The following is a 19,373-nucleotide window of genomic DNA, read 5'->3' on the forward strand; positions in this document are numbered from 1 at the left end:
GCATTCCTACTAGTCATGCATTTCTTTAAAAAAAAGGCTGTCCACTGTCGCTGGAGTGGAACCCTACTATTAGGGCCTTTCGCACCGCTTTAGTTCCAGAACTAAACGTATGGTACTAAAGTACTGGGACGATTATGCGCGAACTATTTCCCAGTACCATTTAAAGGGTTGCATTCGCACCGACAGTGTGTACTAAGAAGTGACGTAAGCCGGTCGACAGCGTCATCATTTGTGTGTGGCATTCGACAACGGAAACAAAGGAGAACTACGCTAACAACAGGAGGATGGATGACGCTGTGATCGGAGCTGTGTTTTTGTTGTGTCTCGCGGGTTTCACAATAATGGACATGGAATGTCGACGTATACGTAAAGCGATTGAAAGAACGGAAAGGAGGACTAAGAATCTCCAACGACAACTGGCAGTGCTACATTTGCTACAAGTGCCTGCACTTCAGCGTCCGTCCATCTATCGCTGTTCTCCATACTTGCGAAATAAGTTGACACATTGTTTACAGTATATTTACACAGCGTTTTAAATCATGGCAGGTGAGGGCGTTTCCGTACACGTTTGGCCAATCAATGTCTACTTACGTCATGGGTAGTACCAATTGTGCTGGTTAGACCCTGCTCCGGAGTAGGAGCTAATTTAGTTTTCGAAAAAGGTAGTCTGGTACTAAAATCGCACCCAGTTCCGGCGGTGCGAACACACCAAAAAGTGGGTAGTTCCACAATTAGTTCTGGTACTATGAAAAGGTTCCCGCGGTGCGAAAGGCCCTAATATGTACATTTAAAGTATTAATACCGTATGTACTTCTGAAATAATGTGTGCCTTTAAGGTACTAATACGTACCAATTAGGGGTAAATATGGTTCAAAGATGTACCTTTTAGCTTTTGTACTTTAGGGTTTTGTACCTTAGGGTTGTACCTTTTTTGTGAGAGACCATTTGCCAGACCCATTGTCACCTTTCATATAAACGCTTACACATTCGTATACACGTACCTGTAATAAAAACTGATTAAGATGTATTAAAACATATTGTAATATTGTTGTATGTTTGTCATATTACTAGGCTGCTTGTTCAAATGGAAGTTCTGATAACCCTGTCGGGCTTGTTTTGCTGTAATGGCTGTCTGCCTTATCCCTTACATACCTGTCATGTATATATATGGTTTGCCATTCGATTCATCTCTCCTGTGCTCTGGGCTGTATCTGAGACCGCGGGTCCTGACGCGGCCAGCCTGCCGGTTGTTTGCTAGCTCGTGTGTCTGTGTGGAATTGAGGTGGTATGAAAGCAGTGCAGTGAGTGCGGCGGCGTCCCAAGCTGCCCGTTTGCTTGCCTTCATCAGCATTCCACCGATGAGAGTAATTAAAGCTCAAATTAATTCTGCTGTAAGCAGACGAGCCGCCGAATAACTGATATTGGAGGCGCGATGATGAATGCGCCACATCAAGGGTGAAGCCCTGGAGACACTGCAGAAAAAAGACATCTCCCTTTGTCTGCTCTCATTTTTACTCTGGCTCAGTTCCATAACCTAGTGAGCTGCCTCATTGCCTTCATGGGCAGCTGCCTTCTAAGGCCGCATCCTAACTGAGATGAAACCTAGGGGTTTGGAATGCTCTATTCCACATAGGTTGCAACATTAATAGTACTCATGTGAAATAGACTGCAGATTTACTTTACAATTGATTCCTGTATAGTTTGATGTCAGTTTTTCTAAGCAACCGCCACCACTTGCTGCCAGAACAGCTTTAATGCACTTTGGAATTGACTCTACAAGAGGAATGGAACACCAGTTATACAAGATATTCCCTCATTTAGTGTTTTGATGGTGATGGTGGTAGAGACCACTGTCTAACACATTGGTCCAAAATCTCCCATAGGGCTGAGATCTGGTGACTGCGAAAGCCATAGCATGTGACTCAGCCCATGCCAACAAAATGACACCCCCCATGTCATACCGGTGCCACCCGATCCTTTAATTTGTCACTCGTCTTTTATATATATATATACATGTTGTTCTGTAAAATGTTTTGTCTGCAGCCTGTGGCTCCCTCTACAATATCCAGTTGGAGGCACCTTACCCTATTCTGCTGGAAAACTGCAGCCAGATGGAGGAATTTGATTAAACAGCAGTGAAACACCAAATGTTGCGTTGGATCCAGAGTCGGTCTGTGAGAGAGATCGGTGGGGGCTGTTGAGTAGGAGTCTAAAATGGCCTTCTGGTGCGAGTGGGCCAGTGCTCTTTCTAGAAAGAGGCAGCCGCTGGGGTGCAGTGATATAGAAGCCCTTTTCCAACAACCAGCTGGGCCTTTTAGGAGCTGCTATGCCCACAGCAGACACCCAGCAGCCTCCGAGCAGCTTGACTTCACCATATGTGGAGGTTTTTTAACGCTCCACCTGGTTTCCCGGGAGGAAGTCGAGCCGCTGGGATGCCGGGAGCAGATGAAATGCTCTTAATGCAGCCAACAGTTTGAGAGAACAGCCCGATGCGGATGACCTTGGAGCCTGTCATGTGCAGCATTGGGGGTAACGCATTACAAGTAACGCAAGTTACGTAATCAGATTACTTTTTCAAGTAACTAGTAAAATAATGCTTTACTTTTAAATTTACAACAAAATATCTGAGTTACTTTTTCAAATAATTAATGCAAGTTACTTTTTTCCCATTTATTCACTGACACTGCTGCTGTCCCCGCATTGAGCGAAATTGGTGCAGAGGCACTTCCTTTAATCTGAGGCTTAATTTCACTTTTGGCCTTTACAGTTGCCAAAAATTTAACTTTTGATGTTTTTGGTTATTAAAAGAAACAAACAAACAAACAAACAATCAAGTCCAGCCCCGGTGACAGAAAGTAACACAAAATTAACATAACACATTACTTTGCATAAAGAGTAACTAAGCAATGCAATTACTTACTTTTTTATGGAGTAATACAATATTGTTGCATTACTTTTAAAAGTTACTTTCCCCAACACTGGCCATGTGTGCTGAGAGAATGACTGGTGATCCTTTGCCCACCCTCCATAATGAGGAAATGGGCTTAGAAAATAAAAAACACAAATCCCACACACTAAGGCCCTCCTGCATGCACTACAACATCTCCAAGAGTCTGAGTTGGAGGTTAGTTTGCTGGACATGGGATTAACAACAGACCTTCTACAGGAGAACTTCAACAAGCTAATCTACTTCAGCGCTCCCACATAAGTTCCATGCATTTTGTGTAGGCTTTTGAGTAGGGCTGCAACAGTACACAACATCCATGGTTCAGTATGTACTGTACCTCAGTGGCAACTCTGAATTTTAGTGAAATTATTGAACAGAATAGTAATTACAGTGCTAGTTAGAAATCTAGCCACAAGAGGAGATTATCGGGGTCCACACACAAATGACTCATGATGATGTAGTTGTCGATACAATGGCCATGTCTATTTTCAAATATAATACGAGTCTTTGAGTGTCTCTTTATGGAAGTATTATTCTATGTACTATATTACAACATACAAATAATATTGTCTCTTCGGTTTAATTGGACAGCAATACATTCAGTTATGTCTGGCAACTTGACAAATATGTTTTCAGTTTCATTAGGATATATAAAAATAAAGATAATTTGGAGATTACAGATTTCTTTGCAAACTGATTATACTTAGATTAGATAGATGCAAATTAATCAAAGCATCTTGAGCCAAGGAATCAGAGGAAAGAAAAGCCTTTCTAGCCCTTATGTTGCAAATGTCATTAATTTGATTTGAGCTGTTGGTGGCACTAGAGTGTTTGAGTTAAAGACTCCAAAATTTCTCTGGTTATTGTTCAGGCTGTCCTCTATCCGTGTACCAAATTTCACTACTTTTTACCATATTGTTCTATGAAGAAGAAGCCTACAGTACAATACTAAGAAAATCTTAACAAATACAGTAGGGTTCCGTTACTTTGTGCTTAGACCCCTAAAAAGCTAGATAACACCACCTATCCATCCATAGCATTGCCATATCTGCTACTTTGGGCTTTTTTTTTTTCTTTTATAGAGCTCTTTGGTTACATTTAGTTAAAAATGTTTGCACTCACATGGGCTTGTTGGTACACAGTATGAGCTGTTCTGTCTGTTTGAATGAGTGCTGTTAGTGAGGTGTTGGAGACAGGTGCTATCTGTGTGTGTCTTTAAGCATTACTTTTCATGATCAGATGTGCAGAATGAGAAACAGTTACATCTCCTGTGCATTTCACATGTGGAGCACTGTTTGAATGGCACAAGTGTCAAAACATTGGCATGAAATTATTGTGGTGTGTTACTGGTGTGTGAATGAGACCAGACACATCACAAAGTTTCTGACATATTCCATCCAATGTTTGAACTTGCATCAGGCTGATAAAAAGTCCTTGAAGCAATTTGATAAATTTTTATAATAGGATATGACATGAGTCAATAAAAATTTCGATGTGGTCCAAAGTGGCTAATTGGTCTGTATCTTGTGAGCACAGAGTCCAAAGTGCACAAAAATTGGTACAGATGGAGAGCAAGCCATTCTGAGTACACATGCCAAATTTAATCAATTTCCAATTATAGTGACTGCATTTACCAAAGAAAGACTTGAACATTTAAACTGTGTTAACATTGAGCACAAACCCGTATGCACAAGTAATGTTGTTTTAAAATTTGACAGTTTTCGTTATTTTCTCAAATTTTGAAAAAACATCTAAACAGACTCTCTACTACAGAGAGTGTGGTATTTGAAATGCCTTCCACCTCCTTTTAGCCTCGAGTGAAATCTTGGCTGACAGTGCAAAGTCATTGTAGATTGTATATGGAAAGGCTGTCTTCCCCCATTGGAAGGCTGTATGAGTTCAGCATGCTTTGACCTCAGTGCGGTTTCTAGTGGTATGATTTTTTTCTTCTGCATGGTCTTCTTGACAGATCTGGCAGCAGATCAGAGCTGGTTTTCTACTGGCAGGAGTCAGGGGAAACTGATTTCCTCCAAAGCAAACAGTCATCTGAGTTTGGCTTTTCACTGGACAAGTAGCACACGTGTTCATGAGCGCATATGGAAAACGGGTGACTTTAGAATGGAAAATGGAGCTATTCACACAATCATCTTTAAAAACCAACAGCAGTTTTGTTTGTGCAGCTGTTGCCTCCATTGCATTAGATGTTTTGTGGCTGGTTCCTCTTACAGTGCCCACATTACTCACCCTGAGTAGTGTCACATTGGGCGTACTTATCACGTGTGCCCTTCGCGTACCCCATCACCTGGCATATACCAGGGTAATCCTTCCCTGATTCAAGTGAGAGGGCCGGAGAGAACTGTTTCCCTTGAGATGAGATGTCAGCCTCTTTGAGTACACATCCAGTGGGAGTGAATTACTGAAGTCTTTCTTCTGTGCCTGTGTTTCTTCTATAAGTGTGTGTGAGTGCAAGTGTAGAGGGAGCGTGTCTCTCAGTTTTGTGATTGTGAGGTGCAGACAGCAGCCCGAGGGTTCCCCCTCGCCTGCGTCGCCTCACACATCAATACAAATACACACACAACACATTCTCCCACAAGGGCGCCTACCCTCAAAATCCCCCGCTAATGGAAGCCACTGCAGTTTTCAGTCTGGTTTTCATGCACAGCTTCATGTAAACGTGATGCCATCAGACATCACCTTCAGGAAGAAAGAGAAAAATACTGAAAACACTAAATTGTGTTCAACACTACATTACATCATCGCTGTTTTACACATGCATTTGATTCAGTCTAAAGTGATTCTTTTTCACGTTACTTCTTTAAAGACCCCATGAAATCAGAGTTTTTAATTTATGTTAGTCATCTATATGCTAATGTACTCCTGAAAGTCAGCTGAACTAATTTTAAGCAGGTATATGCATTTAAGATAAACAGTCATCTCCTACCTGGAAAATATTGACAACATCTTGCAAATGCACATTTTTGTCCATTTAAAATGCCCTCTACAATAAGAATGTCCTTCCTAAATCATCAACTAACCTTCATTTTTGCATTGCTGTGCATGTAGCAGTGCTTGTGGTTCATAGAGTTTCTGTAGTTTTGTTTTCATCTGTTAATTTAATCTCTTGATGATTTCAATAAATGGAAGTATTTCTGTTTTCATGAGTTCTCTGTTTAAAAGAGAACCTTGTCAAAGATTTCCAAAGTTCATAGAAGTAAAACTGTTAATATTTTTAAATATTTTAATCTGTAATGAAGTTTCTATATTTCTTTATTTTGTAATTAAAAAATGTACTGTCCATCATCTATTATATATTATAGTTGGTTCAAATAATAACCAACTGCTTAAACTGAAATGCAATTATAACTACTAGTTTAAATTTGTAACACATAGTTTTTACTGTAGATTAACTGTTAATAAGGAAACAGCATAAGGATGTTTTTTCCACATTTATCCAGTCTGTAAATGTGACGGCATTTGATTTTTGAATGAACTACGTATGATATAGACAATGTAGGCAAGCATTAGCCTCATCTAACACTTTCATCAAAAGAACTGCAATGCCTTCTCTTTATATCCCAGAATTGTTGCACATATGCCAATGTATTTGGTGTGCAGCGAAGCCATTATATATACATGAAATGCTCAGTTTTTGATGCAGCTCTATTCCATTTATGGTTTCCGCACTGCATGCCTTACATAATTACTAAAATCATTGATTCTTATATATTTTTCATGCTCATAGCTCATAAAATAGTTTTTTCATGAGATTGGGTTACATAATCTGTCTAACAAATGTCTTGTTCAGTTATTTAATAGAATTTGTTTGCATTTGAAGTCATTATTCTTGCCTGCTTGAATAGGTTATTCATTTTTTTGCACATTTCAACTGAATGCATTACAATTCCATATTACTAAATTCTGTCAGTACAAAAATACAAACATTTCCTGCACTTCATTGAATTTCATAGTATTTTTTCATGCTATGGAAGTCAATAGGGAGAAGAAAGAAACCCATAAAGGTCTGGAACAACGCGAGGGTGAGTAAATGATTTTAAAAAAATCATTTTTGGGTGAACTATTCCTTTAAATCACGTCTGGTTGTCCCACAAATGAATGCAAGTTTTCAGCCTAATTTTGCTCGTTGACAAAGACGATTTTGATGATTGTATCCTGCATATGCATGCATCAAATCTATTGTCTTTAATTTTGTGAAAATAGCACTTAAAGGGATAGTTCACCGAAAACTGAAAATTCTGTCAGTACAAAAATACAAACATTTCCTGCACTTCATTGACTTTCATAGTATTTATTCATGCTATGGAAGTCAATAGGGAGAAGAAAGAAACCCATAAAGGTCTGGAACAACGCGAGGGTGAGTAAATGATTTAAAAAAAATCATTTTTGGGTGAACTATTCCTTTAAATCACGTCTGGTTGTCCCACAAATGAATGCAAGTTTTCAGCCTAATTTTGCTCGTTGACAAAGACGATTTTGATGATTGTATCCTGCATATGCATGCATCAAATCTATTGTCTTTAATTTGGTGAAATCCCAGTCGTGAACTGTGAGAATTCTTTTTTTTCTATTTTAATAAGAATTCATGGTAACACTTTATTTTGAAGACCAATTCTCACTATTAACTAGCATGCATATTACTATCATACTGGCTGTTTATTAGTACTTATAAAGCACATTTTAATGCCTTATTTTGCATGAGCATATTTTAGATCCCTTAACCCTAACAACTACCTTACTACTTTACTGAGGCAAAAGTCATAGTTGATAGTTAGTATTGAGAATTGGACCTTAAAATAAAGTGTGTCGAAATTCATAATGACTTCATGCCACTGAATATAAAGTAATTCATGCATTAAAATTCAACCTCCTACTGTACATTATAATGTGGGAGTCAATTGTTTCATGCATGTGTGAGCTAAATGATCTCCTGTACAAATGAAGATGATGAATGCAACTAAAGGCAACTAAAGATAATTTTGTCCTTCCATCAGTCACGAGATATCAATCTCGTATGCAGATCACATGCAGAAACACTACAGCATTCATAAATCAAGTATAGCTCAGATCCATCATTAATCATCAGTGTTTGATTTGATCAAGTTTCCCCTATAAAGCCCTCGTGCACTATTTTCAGCGTTAAATGAATAAACACACGGCAGCCTGTCTGAGCTGCTGAACTCATCAGGGATATCACACACACAGGAGGAGGAGTCAGCGTTTAACTCCCAGGGCTTTAATCACTGTTAATTTGGCTCATCGTGCATTAAGAGATGCACGACTCCCTCAGTGAGCTGTTCTCAAGGTAGTATCTGCCGCCGTATAGCTGCAGCATCACATGTATCCATTGAAGATCAGCCAATCTCAGAATGCATTATGACAAACTGTTTATATCTATATATTGTTCTTTAAACTTTGTTCAGCAATCTGCTGGAAATGGAGCTCTGCCATCACAAGAAAAGAAAAAAAGTATCGTTTTAAAATGTATTACAACAAGTGAAAACCGTTTATTTATATTTTAGAGTTACACTGATATCTAGAGACCAGAATATGGTCTTAGAGGTTGGCTCTGTTGAATTGGCAGCCATGCAGACAACGTAACAACCTCCCAGCAATGCCCTGGCAATCGCCCACAGCACGCCAGCATGGTGAAGGTGACTTTTGCATGGGCAAACAAAAAAAAAAATGTGCAAATTAAGTTTTATGTGTGTTGTCACCAGTCTGGTATTGTGTTTGGGTGCTGTAGGTGCATTTGAAGATCCTGTCACTGTTCACTCTATGCTAAATGCCATCTGTGGCCACCTGTGCCAACGACTCCTCTGGGGTTTGATGGGCTGCAGCTGCTCCCATGTAGCAGTGTAACCGCAAATGCCCACACAGACCTTCAAGATCAGACCAGCTCTGATATCACTGATAACATCAACTCCACTGTATACCCATTTTTCCCTTATAGAGTATAGAGTCTAAAAACTAGATCATAATGTCTTTGAATTTACAGTTGTGTAGAGTGAAATAAAACTCATTCAGTGTTAAAAAGTATGACAGAAAATAACGATGTGATATCAATTGCAAAATCAATAACTCATTGGTAATATCAAAATTCAATGGTAATACAACATCGATGCATGGCTTTAATTTACCAGCATCGAAAGGTAAGATGGGGAAATGTTGGTATCAGACGTGATATCAACGGTGATTCGTTCTGTTAAATCGAAACAAAATTCAACGTTGATTCAACCTTGATCCCAGACGTTGATTCCCCGGTGAAATGCCCACTGGACTGCACTGTATATAGGTTTTCTTTTTATTGCATTACACTGTAAGAAAAACTGCATAGAAAAAAATGCTGAAGATTCAGCTTACAGATATTTCCTTCAAACCAAAAACAGAATACAGTGCGATGCATCATTCAAAACACTGATAAAACACTAGTGAAAAATCAATTCCCTCATAATAACACTTTTCTTGACAGACTTTTCTTAAGAGACTATGACAGTATGAATGAATGCTTTTTATTTATTTATACATTGTTTATTAAAAACCCTTTCCATGTTGTTGTGAGCCAATCCAGATCCTATTTTTGATTTGAAATTCACTTTTTATTTCTTAATTCAATATGAAATTAAAAGAAGTTGAAGGAAGATGAAGTAGCAGAAGGCTTCTGCATTGAAACAATAAAAAAAATCTAATGCATGTGTATATATATATAAAATATTACTAGTATTTTGTTTATCTGTTCTGAATCGTTTTTTTATTGTTTTAGGAACAATACAGGAAACACGTGATAGTGATTCACTCGGTTTTAGTTTCATGAGTTAATTAAAGAAATACTAATTTAATTAAATGAGAAAATGATCATTTATAATTTTTGGACCATTTTACATTGTGGTATATAAAGTTTTTATTATTTATTTGTTTGTTTGTTGGGAGCATTGGTTACAAAGTGTATACTTTTACAAGTATTCGTATCTTTGTTTCAAATCCTGTAAATTATGAAACAGATTGCCATCTTTTAAAAGTAAAGATGACACACACGACTTTAACTAATGAACATCTGACGAGGTTTCAATGTCTCCTGTTAATTCATGATTGAGATTCATTTCATGACAATTTACTATGAATGCTTAAAATGCACTGCAAATCATATAGTGTGCTTGCATTGTGAATCTTTCAGACATTTCCAGTGACACAGGCTTGTGTTTGTGTTTTTCTGTCTTTTCTCAGAGGAAGGTCTCATTCATGAATGTAAACTATGCAGTCAAACCTTCGACTCTCCAGCGAAGCTGCAGTGTCACCTCATCGAGCACAGCTTTGAGGGCATGGGCGGCATCTTCAAGTGTCCCGTCTGCTTCATAGGTACATCTTTATATTCGTGTGCGTGTGAGTGTGAGTGTGTGTGTGTGTGTGTGTGTGTGTGTGTGTGTGTGAGAGTAAGTGTGTGTGTGTGAGAGTGAGTGTGTGTGTGTGTGTGTGTGTGTGAGAGTGTGTGTGAGTGTGTGTGTGTGAGCGTGAGTGTGCGTGTGACCGTGTGAGCGTGTGTGTGTGAGTGTGTGAGTGTGTGAGCGTGTGAGTGTGTGTGTGAGTGTGAGCGTGTGTGAGTGAGTGTGTGTGCGCGTGCGTGTCTGTGTGTGTATGCCAGAGCAGCACTAAAATCAAGCAGTCTTTCATATAATATCAACAACCATAGTTGTTTTTATTAATTAACAACAAAAGCAAAAGCAGTGTTAAGTCGCTGGGGGATATTTGTAGCAATAGCCAAAAATACACTGTATGGGTCAAAATTATCAATTTTTCTTTTATGCCAAAAATCATTAGGATATTAAGTAAAGATCATGTTCCATGGAGATATTTTGTAAATTTCCTACTACAAATATATCAAAACGTGTGTGTGTGTGTGTGTGTGTGTGTGTGTGTGTGTGTGTGTGTGTGTGTGTGTGTGTGTGTGAGCGTGAGTGTGCGTGTGACCGTGTGAGCGTGTGTGTGTGTGTGTGTGTGAGAGTGTGTGTGAGTGTGTGTGTGTGAGCGTGAGTGTGCGTGTGACCGTGTGTGTGTGAGTGTGTGAGTGTGTGAGTGTGTGTGTGAGTGTGTGAGCGTGTGAGTGTGTGTGTGAGTGAGTGTGTGTGCGCGTGCGTGTCTGTGTGTGTATGCCAGAGCAGCACTAAAATCAAGCAGTCTTTCATATAATATCAACAACCATAGTTGTTTTTATTAATTAACAACAAAAGCAAAAGCAGTGTTAATTCGCTGGGGGATATTTGTATCCTAACAAACCATACATCAATGAAAAGCTTATTTATTTATTTCACAAAATCGACCCTTATGGCTGGTTTTGTGGTCCAGGGTCACATTTTAGAATGGCAAAATCATCAAAACTTTGAAATAACACAAATGGAAGTATGATTCTGCTCACACTGGATATTCTTTCATGAGCTGCACCATGGGATACTTTGTAAACACCAAATTCACATACTGGTTTTCCTTTATCAAGATCACTCCATGCAATCTTCTCCATGCATTTAAGATCCCACACAGACACTGATTTCCTCAGTCTTTTGACTGGTAGTGTGTTATTGTGACAGTGAGTGAGAAGAGCAGGACAGACAGAGCGCATGCAGTATTAGTGGATGTCGGTGTTAATGATCTGCTCTGTCTCTGGATGTGAAGGAGGGTGGGAGTGGGATCAGACCCCGTCCTGAGAGGAAAGCGTCTCATCTCTGGTGTCAGCAGGGTTAACTGTCTGCGTAATGAAATCCCAGAGCTCAGAGAGGCTGTTTGCTGCTCAGTGCGCAAAGCTTCATTTCAGACTCTTTCAACTGTTGCTTAAGTTGGGCTTTCACAAACACCTGCACGTTTATGATGGAGCTGTATTCAAACAATCAAAATGCACTCTCAGAAATAAAGCTACGAAAGCTGTCACTGGGGTGGTACCTTTTGAAAAGGTGAACCTTTGTACCTTGTTTACCCCTCAAGGGTGTGTATTAGTACCTTAAATGTAAATACGAGTACTTTAAAACCACAAAACCAATCATAAGGGTCAATATTGAGATGTATACACCATCTAAAAGCTGAATAAATAAGCTCTCCGTTGATGTATGGTTTGTTAGGATATGACAATATTTGGTTGAGATACAACTATTTGCAAATCTGAGGGTGCAAAAAAAAAATCTAAATATTGAGAAAATCATCTTTAAAGTTGTCCAAATGAAGTTCTTAGCAATGCATATTACTAATCAAACATTAAGTTTTGATATATGTACAGTAGAAATTCAACAAATGATTTTAAAACGTAAAATCACATTTGCAGTTTCTACAGACAAACAGTTCTCTGTCATTTATAGCATTGCTTCACAACCTCTAAGCCTTTGGTGGGTCTGCATTAAAAGGTTTTTGCTTTTTTCCACGGAGAAAATCCATCCAGGGTGTTCTTGTTTCAAAAGAAGGTTTGCGAAGCCCTGACTCGGGAGCTACATGAAGCATATAACTTAAACCTTAAGATGCATCTTTTACAATCACTTTATCTTGATGTATTTCTCGACTGCCGCCGCAACAGCATGCTTCATTTGTCTCCCTCTGTCTTTCTCTGCTTCTCTCATTCTTACTGACTTGATCTACAGGGCTCTTTTTTTCATTTTGACTTTATTTGGTGTTGGCGCCTGCCAGACAGGTCCCACATCTCCTTCCGCACTCATATTGATCATGCAGCAGAGAGAGGAAGAGAGAGAGCAGAAAGCAGCTCTTCATCCGCACTGCAGAAATCATGACTAACATATGAACACATGCGCCACACAAACATCCCAACACTGATCTAGGGGTGTTTTCACACTAGTTAGATCATTTAATTTGTGCAAAAATTATTTTCTGAACTTGGATTGCTTGAAAACAGTAGCCTGGGGTTTGGTCAATTGTGTGAGTGCTTTCTAACTCACCTTGCCAGCAAGTGTGACTGATGCCCTGCAAACAGAGCAATGAGTGTATTTTAATTGCTGATTTTCTCCACAGAAGCGGCCTTCAGACAGCAGATCGCATTCTTTGCATCTCTTATAGTGTATTTGCAGCAGACACCGTTCTGTGCTTGTTGAGTTTTGGTAGTCAAACAAAAATCTCCGCTTGAGTGGTTATTTATACACTGGGGTAATCAGATGCTGTTTGCGCTCATGTTGATGACACTGATGTATTGTGGTTCCAAATATAAAAAGATATATTTAAAAATGTACATATAAAAAATGGCATAAAAATAGGTTTGCTAAATTATGTTTCAGAATATATTTACGGAGATATATTTTCTATCAATATATTTTTGGCTATTTTTTGGATATTTAAAAAAATATATATATAATAAAATAAATATCAATATTTTTTTCCAAGCATTTGAAAATATATTTTGCCATCCAAACATTTCTGTCCAAGAAAATACATTCACGTATGTCAGAAAAACCTTCTTTGTTGTTTATAATACATGTGTACTGTACATATAACACATTTTAATAAAAATACGTTACAAAAAAAAATGCAATATATAAAAAGAAATGACATATTATTAAATCATTATAAATCTAGTTTTGATCTCTAGTAGGCTATTCCATCCACATTTTCATTTAGCCTAGATTTAGACTGTAAGACTGAACATGTATTTTCTGGACCCTGAAATACATTTTGGTATATGAAGGTTGAAACTAAATATATTTTCAAATTAAAAATATATTTCATTGGGCTTTACATGTCTTCAACATATTTGGCATGTATTAAAATATGTTTTGGCTGGGGAGAAAAAAATGTGCATGTGTCAGAGTCAAATATAATGTATTTAATATATCAAATATCTTCACTGAGTAGAATATGGTGGCCTCAAATAATGATCATTTCACCAGCGGAAAATCTGAAATGATATACAATTTGAATGTATTATTTCAAGACGAGCAGTTTTAATAGAAGCGTTTGTTTGGGGACTGCAGCCGGAGAGAGTGGAGGCAGGAATGAAGGAAGGACAGACGCAGCGTGATCATGCAAAGCGAGGGAGGATGAGAGAGAAAGAGGAGGGAAGGAGGTGAAAGAGGAGTCGAGGAGCCATCCAGAGGCAGCGGGGAGATGTCAGAAGTGTGGCTCTCATGGGACGCATTTGACAGCTATGTGAAGTCAGGCAGCCCGCAGCTGAAAGTAGCTCCGTTCACCCCGGAGGAAGCCGAGCGCAGAACAAACACGCTTATGAGCTTTTGTCTCACTTTACACAACAAAACACAACTGTTTTACACTCAGTTGTGTGCACGATAATGCTGCCTGGCCCTGGGTTTGTGAATATGTCACCATCGATACAAAAAATAACTTCTTGTACAATACATTTAATACAAGTGATACCAAATAATAACAATTAAAAAGTCAAATGTGCTTTTTTTTTTAAGATTCTACCAAATCATTCATTGGTTCCTTAACACTGAGTTTACCAATTAAGTAATATGATGAATAAGCCTCATTATAAATAAATGCATTTGAATAAATGAAAAAAGAAGATCTGTGCATTCATTATCCTCATGGATGGCTGGAGTCATCCACATGTACATTAGAATTTTTTTTTTTTTTAATAAAACAATGGACCCGCACTCTAATATTAGCATGCATAAGTAGCATCCCATAATCCCATTCTGCACATTTGTGATCCTTACTGTAAAGTGTGACCTATTTCTATTCTACATTACTTGGTGTATTACTATGTTTGTAGGCTGTATATTAACGGTATGCAACTGTAAAAGAGCATTTCTTAGGAACTATTGCTGGACTTTATTTAAAATGTGCAGAATATTTATTAGCATCACATAACAGTCGTAACACATTCATCAAACGATCGATCAAAAACCCCAAACACTCACATTAACTTTTTGTTGTTGTTGTTGTTGTTGAACACACTGCCTTTTCTGAAAATCTTTGGCAATATGTAATGGGAAAACTGAAAAGCCATCTTGAATATCAGTTTTGCACAGACACACACTGAAGTCCTCAATGTGTTATTCTTGCTTTCACATTGGACGCTTTGTCTCGTGACAAACAGTGCAGTTAGGTACTGCAAAGTAACAATCCCATTCATTGCCTCCATAGAGAAATTGAGTTTTAGTAATAAATAAACATTTAGCAATATGTAAAATTTTGCATATTTAAATATTAGCCCATGTGTCTGTTGAAGCCATTAGTAAGTGCAATTTCAATTTTGTGTCAAATAAATAAAATCATCAACTGCTGAGTACCTGCATGGTGAAGAACTACAGTTCCCATAATCCCACCAATCATTACCATGGAAACAACCTCAACAGTACTGTGGTAACAGCGTCTGCTGCGTCTGATTGGTGGATCTGTTTTAGTGATCCAAATTTAGCTCGATTTGAGCGTGATTTAAATGTGTGATTTCCCATTATTAAACAACCTTGGAGTTCGGGAACCCAGTTTGGTGGCAAAGATAGAAAATCGAGACATTTTATAAAGAAAATGCAATCAGTGTTGGAGATGCTGTGACGATATCGGATATGAGAAATGTGCATGCAACCATAGCTTTGATGTTTTTACTGTATGCTCTGAACATTTTCACAGAAGTTTTTATATGATACTTAAATATGAGAACTTCTGTAAATGTTGTTGGAGAAGTGTGAAATGCTGTCAGTTTATAATATGATCCAGCAGTAGCCCTTAATGAATGACGTTAGTTAGGAGCCTACAAACATTAGTAACACATCAAATGATATTGAAATAGGTCACACTTTATAATAAGGTTCACGAATGTGCATACATACTTTATTAAAAAATAAAACATGTTAGTAAGGAGCCCATAAACATTAGAAACACATTAACTGATGTTCAGATGGTTTCTGCTTTACAGTGAGTTTCAGGAAAAACGCTTTATTGCTTTTAAGTGACTTCAATAAAGTTACTTGCTGTTCTTTGTTATTTAATAGTAACTAATACATTAATGTTAACATGCAACTTGAATGTTAAGACTTGCAAATGAATAAATAGGCATAAACCAAGATAAATTAATGTAAAGAGGAGTTGTTAGTTCATATGTTAAATGATGCATTAACAAATGATAAGCATTTAAGTTATCAATATTTAGAAATGCATCAGTATATGTTGAACTTAACGCTTTAAAATAAGGTTCTATTAGTTCAAATTAGTTAACAACATTAGTTAACATGAACTAAAAATAAAAAAATACCTCTAAAGCATTTATTAATCTTGGTTAATTTTCATGTCAGCATTTACTAATACATTATTAAAATCAAAATCTTTATATCATTGTCCTGAGCTAACATGAGTTTAACAATGAACAGTTGACTTTTATATAACAAAGATGAATAAATACTGTAACAAATGTATTACTTAATGCTAGTTAATGTTAGATAATGCATTACCCAGTGTTAACTACTAGGGCCTTATTGTGAAGTGTTATTTGAATGCTGTATGCAGATCTTGTTCATTGTTAGTCTTGGATCAACTAATGGATTAACTAATGTTAACAAAAACAATGTTTTTGTAAAGTTTTACAGATAATAGAAATTGTAGTCTACCATTGTGCTAGTAACCATTCTCTACATGGTTGAAAACAAATCACGTCCATCTCTCTCTCGCTCTCTCTCTATATATATATATACACTGTATATATTATCGCTCATTTATGCTCATATGCAGGATCTCAAACCCAGATGCACGGCCAGATCATTTTACCTGTATGACCTCTAATGTGAGTTAGAAGACACAGGTTCTCATTGACCCAAATAAAGCTTGCTTGGTAGCAGTGAACATCAAATTTGGGTCTAAATCCAAAATCCACAGTGACATGAAGGCAAAAGTTGTTTATCCCTCGTAAGAAATTCAAATGAAGACCAGAACTCACTCTTTACCTCAGAGACATGACTCGTCGTGTGTGTGTGTGTGTGTGTGTGTGTGTGTGTGTGTGCGACTAGCCACCATTAACATATGGGTCTCTAAAAACAAACAGCATGTTTGAAGTACTCCTGTGAGAATAACTGCATGCTTTCTCACACACACACACACACACACACACACACATACTCACACTCACACTCACACACACACACACACTCACAACACACACACACACGCGCACTCTCTCTCACACACACACACATGCACACACGCGCACACACACACACACACACACACACACACACGCACTCTCTCTCACACACACACACATGTACACACACACACTCAGCAGCTCTATGGCTTAATTAAAGGCACACAGACGCACTATGTGTTTTAAGTGCCATTTCAAAGATTATATGAGACTGAAATCAGGCTACGCATAAATAGTGTCTGCATGAATATTAATAATATAAATATAATTAGCACTGTTGACTAATAAAGACAGTGTTTTTGCATGAGGAAGGGACTGCAGTTCCTGTGCTTGTTTATGTTCCTACAGTGGCTCTAAATAAAGCACATCATTATTCCTCACTGTTCACTATGACTCAAAACACCGACCGCTGACCATTATCCATTCAGACACAGAGCAGAGCCTGCCAAACCCTGGAGACTTCCAGCTCAACATTTGCCGAGTGTTTTGACCAAAAGAGTTGCGCGCAGGTGGGATTGGTTCTCCCATGATGCGAAAGACTGGAAACATTCGGGTTTCCCAGCATCTTGATTCACTCATTCATGACAATACTTCTTTCATATGCTGCCAAACTGTACAAATTGAGCTCGGAAAAACAGAACATATGTCTTTCCTCATTTGAACTGAGGAATATTATGAAAAAAATAAGTCCTCGTGTGTGTGTGTTGTACCATAAACACTACTTTAAAATGCTGGTTAAGTGTTTGCTACTGTATGTGATCCATGAAGAAAAGTGATTTGAGAGAGAAACGGAGAGAAATTACATTTTTGTTTCAGACATGAAGTGTTTATATTTCTTATAACTTTATGATATTCAAAACTTGTTCTTTTGAAAAAGTAGTTTTATTGTATGTACACAGCAGACAAAAGAAACCCCCACTCGTTATTTATTATAACTGCTTTCTACATATTTGAATAATAGTAAACTCAGTAAAACTATGAAATAACACGGAAGTATTTATTTTTATTTTTATTTTTTCAAACTTCCCACCCCCTGTCATTTCTTCCTTCTCTTTGTTACTGATTTTTTTTATTATTAATACTTTTATTCATCAAGGACACATTAAACTGATGAAAAATGACAGTAAAAACATTGATTAAAAAAATAATAATTCAAATAAAAATACTGTACTTTGAACATTGTATTTATCAAAGGATCCTGCAAACAAAAAGTATCATGGTTTCAACAAAAAATAAAAATAAATAAATACATTTAAAAAAAATGTGTTCAACATTGATAATAATCAGAAATGTTTCTTGAGCAGCAAATCAGCATATTATACTGATTTCTGAAGATCATGTGACACTGAAGACTTGTTTAAACTATGCTGAAAATTCAGCTTTGATCAGAGAAATACATTCACATAGAAAACAGTTATTTTAAATTATAATACAATTTCACAATATTAATATTTTTACTGTATTTCTTGATCAAGTAGATGCATCCTTGGTGAGCAGAAGATATCATTTTAAAAGCATTAAAATTATTTCGTGCACAGGCAAGACTTAGATTTGTCTACAGTACTAATTTCAAGAAATTAAGCATAGGCCTGTGTCAAAAAGCTTTACGACGCAAAACTGGTAGTGCGTATGGAAAGCTATATATTATCGCTCATTTATGCTCATATGCAGGATCTCAAACCCAGATGCACGGCCAGATCATTTTACCTGTATGACCTCTAATGTGAGTTAGAAGACACAGGTTCTCATTGACCCAAATAAAGCTTGCTTGGTAGCAGTGAACATCAAATTTGGGTCTAAATCCAAAATCCACAGTGACATGAAGGCAAAAGTTGTTTATCCCTCGTAAGAAATTCAAATGAAGACCAGAACTCACTCTTTACCTCAGAGACATGACTCGTCGTGTGTGTGTGTGTGTGTGTGTGTGTGTGTGTGTGTGCGACTAGCCACCATTAACATATGGGTCTCTAAAAACAAACAGCATGTTTGAAGTACTCCTGTGAGAATAACTGCATGCTTTCTCACACACACACATACTCACACTCACACTCACACACACACACACACTCACAACACAAAGGCAAAGCATCACTGGGACAGTTTGAAAATCAGCTGTAACATTGTGATGCGACTCAAAGTAAAGCTCATTGAAATCAGGCACTCAATTATGTAATATTATACAATATAATGATATATGCATTTTCCTGCAACTTTAGAGTAATTAGTCACGTGGCATTTACAGCTCCAGTGATTGGCTCCAAAAATGACAGCAGAACTGAGCTTATAAATAGACATGGCAGATTTCAAATTGCGTGCTTCCTTTATCAGCGAATC

The 19,373-nt window shown here is 37.6% G+C and overlaps 1 protein-coding gene across 1 annotated transcript in view; it reads left to right on the top strand.

Annotated features, from left to right (window-relative positions):
• Window positions 1–17,525, top strand: part of LOC107562851 (zinc finger protein 521-like) — a 64,135-nt gene extending 46,610 nt beyond the window's left edge. The window contains exons 8-9 of the mRNA XM_016247593.1: window positions 10,187–10,318; window positions 17,388–17,525. Of these exons, the coding sequence (XP_016103079.1) occupies window positions 10,187–10,318; window positions 17,388–17,452 (197 nt within the window). The 3' untranslated portion in view covers window positions 17,453–17,525. The remainder of the gene's footprint in view (window positions 1–10,186; window positions 10,319–17,387) is intronic.
• The last annotated feature ends 1,848 nt before the right edge of the window (window positions 17,526–19,373 follow it).

Source organism: Sinocyclocheilus grahami, unplaced genomic scaffold (genome assembly GCF_001515645.1).
Source record: "Sinocyclocheilus grahami isolate Dianchi unplaced genomic scaffold, SAMN03320097.WGS_v1.1 scaffold844.1, whole genome shotgun sequence".
Lineage (NCBI taxonomy): Eukaryota > Metazoa > Chordata > Actinopteri > Cypriniformes > Cyprinidae > Sinocyclocheilus > Sinocyclocheilus grahami.